This window comes from Alexandromys fortis, unplaced genomic scaffold (assembly GCF_014885135.2).
Source record: "Alexandromys fortis isolate MF-2015 unplaced genomic scaffold, M_Fortis_MF-2015_v1.1 scaffold_658, whole genome shotgun sequence".
NCBI lineage: Eukaryota > Metazoa > Chordata > Mammalia > Rodentia > Cricetidae > Alexandromys > Alexandromys fortis.
Genome location: NW_026068524.1, coordinates 28310 through 33426, shown reverse-complemented (window position 1 = coordinate 33426; position 5117 = coordinate 28310). Strand labels below are relative to the sequence as shown.

At 42.9% G+C, this 5117-nt stretch overlaps 1 protein-coding gene across 1 annotated transcript; it reads left to right on the top strand.

Moving 5' to 3' along the window:
* The first annotated feature begins 3603 nt into the window (after positions 1-3603).
* On the top strand, positions 3604-3810 carry LOC126495834 (heat shock factor-binding protein 1-like). The gene has a single exon (XM_050133416.1). It carries the CDS (start codon positions 3604-3606, stop codon positions 3808-3810), a length of 207 nt encoding a protein of 68 aa, XP_049989373.1.
* Positions 3811-5117: the final 1307 nt, after the last annotated feature.

Here is a 5117-nt window from a genome sequence, read left to right as displayed (position 1 = left end):
GTCTCTGTCCTTCTCCCCACCTCTACCATCCAGTTCCCTCAAGTTCTCCTCCTCCCGCCCCTTCTCTCCTCCTCCTCCCTTTCCACCTTCCCTTCTCTCCCCACCCCCACTCTCCCAATTTTCTCAGGAGACCTTGTCTATTTCCCTTTCCCAGGAGGAATCTATGTATATTTCTCTTAGGGTTCTCCTTGTATTTAGCCTCTCTGCACTGTGGACTATAGGCTCGTTATCCTTTGCTTTACAGCTTGTATTCACCTATTGAGTGGGTACATACCTGTAGCGCCTGCGCTATGGGACAGTTTGCGAGTTGGGCATAGGGCTAGAGATTAAAGAACACAAGAAATGTGGGTCATTTGTGAAGAGAGAATGCAGAATGCCATTTATTCAAGCTTAGAGAAAGCCTTATATACCTAACTGCTTGCTGCACAGTGGAAACCTCCAGGCAGGTGGGAAATTACCAGACTCAAAACTGAGCAAATAACTCCTCTGTAGCTAACTACCAGTGTGGGCAGACAGGAACAAACAAGATGTTTTGCCAGAAATTGCAAGCTACTCTCAATATGAACCGTGGGAGGAGGGGTAGAGCTGTGGGCCCTACAGGTCCCCCTTTATTATAAATTACATAACTAGGCCTGTCTTAGGTGCAGTGGACATCAAGCAACACCCCTTGCCTGTCATAGGAAAGCATCCAGGTCAAAACATATTTCCTGTCTTAGGTTGGGGCAGCCCCCCCAAAACCTTTCCCATCATTGGCTCACTAGTCACCCATCGCCACGTTCAGCCAGATTTGCACTGAAAGATCCTCCGGAGCAATAGCTAAGAGGACTTGCCGAGTGGTGAAATTGACCTGAACTTGCCTCTGGCTCTGGCTCCATAAAAACATGAAGATGATAAAGGCTCCAGCACACATAAGCATTCCTAAGGAAGCTGTGCCTGTCCAATCCTTAATAAGTCTGCCCACAAGTTGGAGCCCCTTAAGTAAGGTCTCAGCACTGGTGAGGGAAACCCTGGTATTATTATTAACTAGAATAATCTCATGAGCCAATTTGTGCATAAGATTAAGAAATTGTACACTCCAGGGTCCGTGAATAGCAGCATTAAGCATTTTCACTGTATCCTTTAAGCTTGTAACCTTAGCAGTGGTAACACATATGTAATGAAATGAAGGGGAACAGGATAGCATATGAGCTTCCCTGAGTAAGTTTATTTCTTCTTGAACCACAGCCAATTGCAAATTTAACTGCACTATTCCTTTGTGAATATAGCTATTACTATCATTTGAGTGGCCAAGGATTTGTGGCCTGCCCCAATAAGGTATCCACCATGCTAGCAGTAGCAACTGACTGACAACTCCAGCAGCCGTAGCTGCCATGGAAGCCACAGCCAAAATATATTCTTGCTTGATGCAGGATGAGCTGATCATCATGGGATGTGTTTACAGGTAGAGGAACAATCCTTGGCACTCGGACCGCCACAGCCAGTTACTCAGAACCCCAGTAACTCTTCAGCTGACCAACCTGCTCAGAACAGTTTAAAACTCCAGAAATATCAGCAGGATGATCAGCAACAGTAAAAAAAAAGGGGGGGGGCGGTGACACAAACTTCTGCCCGGAAAGTACAATTTTTATCTTTTCCATTTTGATGAATCCTCATAGTGCAAAATAAGACAAACTTGAGGCCCCCAATCTTCAAAAGCAGACAGCACAGCATGTTGCATGGGGTTACAGTAATGAAAATGCCTGCTGTCCTTGGATTGATTTTTGGCTGGTGGCTTGAGATCCTACCACCATAGATCTGTCTGGGACAAATTAAGAGTCCAGGGGGAGGTGGTAATGCACTCAGCCCATAGGATGGAAAGACTTCAATCATAACTTAAGGGCCCAGGCCAGCAACCACTGACTGGAGCCGCTGGGTGAATTCTGCTAATAAAGTATACCTTGAGACCTGCCACTGAGGCATTGTTGATCACAAGGCAACCACTTGCAGCAATGGAGGTAGGCTCATGAGGTTCCTAATTTTCTCAAATCACAGGACTTAAGCTAAATTCTAAATCCTCATGATATTATTTTGGGTTGTATCCAAAGGCACAGCGGGTTTACCTGTGCCAAAATTGGTAGATAAGAAATAGGGCCACACAGAGCTATCCAATCCCACCAGCATCAGAAACAGAGGATTCTTTACCTGTGCCCATCTGATCTCTTGGCTCTGCAAAGCTGCATCCAATCACTGGGTGTAAGGTTGACTTCCACAAAGGATTTCTTTAAAGCCACAGTAAAGGAGGCATGAGTGCCACAGGCCATAACTTCTACTTTTAATTATTTAATGTCTTTAAAGGCTAAAGTATTATGCTGCCTGATTTGCTGTCCTTGCAGATCAATAACCTCCACAACAAAATAAATTTGCCTCTCTTTACTTAGATGATTTAGTCTATCCTGGATTTTTCGAATTTCCACCTCTATGTCAATAGGGGCAGAGGCAGCTGCAAAAGAATTTGAAGCAGCAAGTAATGAATTCTGCCACGGGGGTCTTATGGACACATCTCTGTTTGCTTCCTTCCTTTTCTCTCTTCCAACTTTTTTAACAGTACAATCTCCCTTTCTAAAGTCTCTTCTTCCTCTTCCATATCCCTTTTAGTACTTTTAACTTCCCCCTCCTCAAAGCTCTTAATAGACTTCACAGATACTTCATTCTGAATCTCCTCAAATTATCACTGAGAAGAGCATCTTTGACTAAACACCATAACAAAAACGTTGTTTGGGAAATTCTTCTGGTCCTCGCTCTTTTAAAGCTTTTTGAAGGTCAGCTTTTACCTGCTTCCAATCAAGACTATTAAAATCCCCTGCTTATGGAAACCAGGGACTAAATTCTAAAACTGTCTTAATGAACTCTTGTGCTGTCTTGGTTTTAATAGACCTTGTTTCATGAAAAGAACTATCAACTGGTCAGTCAATACTTAAACAGAATTACTAGCACCCATCTTCAATTCACCCTCGCCATCAATATCTTACCTGCTGGCCAGCCTTCTGAGGGCGATCTTTCAGGAGTCCCAACTTCCTGATCTCGCTGGTGGCCTCCAACTGTAGTGTCTGTGCAACAGGACAGTTTGCGAGTCAGGAAAGGGGATGGAGATTAAAGAACACAAGAGACGTAGGTCATCCGTGAAGAGAGAAAATGCAGAATGACATTTATTCACGCTTGGAGAAAGCCTAATATATCTAACTGCTGCACAGTGGCCATCCCAATGGCAGGTTGCAAATTACCAGGCTCAAGACAGAGCAAACAACTCCCCTGTACCTAACCACCAGGGTGGGCAGAGCTAGCACAGGAACAAACAAGATGTTTTGCCAGAAACTTCAAGCTATCCTTGATATGAACCCTGGGAGGAGGGGTAGACTTGAGGGCCCTATACATACCATGTTCATCTTTCTGGGTCTGGGTTACCTCACTCAGGACGGTTTTTTCTAGTTCCATCTATTTGCATGAAAAGTTCAAGATGTCATTGTATTTACCATTGAGTAGTACTCCATTATGTAAATGTACCACATCTTCTTTATGTGTAGGTGACGGTTCAGAGACATCGCCTCCAAGCTGGGAACCAGGGAGATGGCCGAGACGGACCCCAAGACCATGCAGGACATCACCTTGGTGCTGGAGATGCTCCTGCGGCAGATGCAAGACAAGATTCAGATCATGTCCGACCAGATCATTGGAAGGATCGATGACATGAGCAGTCACATTGACAACGTGGAGAAAAATATCTCTGACCTCATGTCCCAGGCTGGAGTGGAAGAACTGGAAGGCAAAAACTAGATTCCTACTGCGCAGAAGAGCTGAAGGCTGCTGCTACTCACAGTGAATCCAGAACGTCGTTTTTCCCAAGCCAAGAGAAAACCAAGTGGCTTTCTGAAACTATTATATGTCAACAGGTTTATAAAGCATGCATTTTTATCACAGCCTACATAGTCCATACAGTATCCCCCCAACACCCCTAGTTTCTCAAACTTGGTATCTTTACATCTTGGTCAGTTGTTTTAATTATTAAACACTAAGATTTGGCAGTTTCTGCATTAAATTGTCCAACTTTTTAGTGAGTTTTGAAGTCCTTTCCCTCTGTTCCTTTTGTGGTAGTTATTGTTTGATGAAGTGGCAGATACTTTCCAGTTAGGTGACTAGTAACTCTTCGCCTTGGCAGAAGCTGTGATGTGAGTTTGTGTACGTGAGATCTTCAGTACAAAGTGACTGTTGAGCTGATGTTAGAATGTCAGAAATGCTTTCCCAAACAGCCGAGAACGTTTAGCAGTGGTTTGTGCCGGAGTGTCTGTCAGTTTTGCATGGGATTCTAGTAGCATTGGTAGTGGCAGGCTGTCAGAACCCATTGACCTTGGCCTCCCTTCAAGCTACTGACTGAAAGGGAAGAGACCAAAAGCCCCGAGTGAGTCTGCTGCCTGTCACGTGGCTGAGAAATGCCCAGTGGCTGATGGAGGCCCTGGTGTTTAATACTATTTTACTTCAACTATTTCTTGCCTAAATTCTTGCACAGTGAGTTCTATTATTGACTAAAGAAGACAGATAATAAACTCTTTACATTTGGAATTCCAGTGTATGTAGGCTTAGCCTCTAGGCCACTTTTGATGATCTGGAAAGCAATCTATGTCACTGTCCCCACAAAGTGAATTCATACAATAAAAAAAAGAAAGCTCTAGAACAACAACAACAAAATAATCAGACTCACCCAGGAGTAGACAACAGGAAATAATCAAATTGGGGGCTGAAATCAATAAAATAAAAACAAAGAAAACAATACAAAAAAATCAATGAAAAAAGAGCTGGTTCTTTGAGAAAAATCAACAAGATAAACAAACCCTTATCCAAACTAACCAAAAGGTAGAGAGAGAACATCCAAATTAACAAAATCAGAAATGAAAACAACAGACACTGAGGAAATTCAGAGAATCATTAGGTCATACTACAAAAACCTGTACTTCATAAAATTAGAAAATATAGAAGAAATGGACAATTTTCTGGATAGGTACCATATACCAAAAAAAAATCAAAATCAGATGAAGAATTTAAATAGACCTATAACCTACAAAAGAAATAGAAGCTGTCATCAAAAG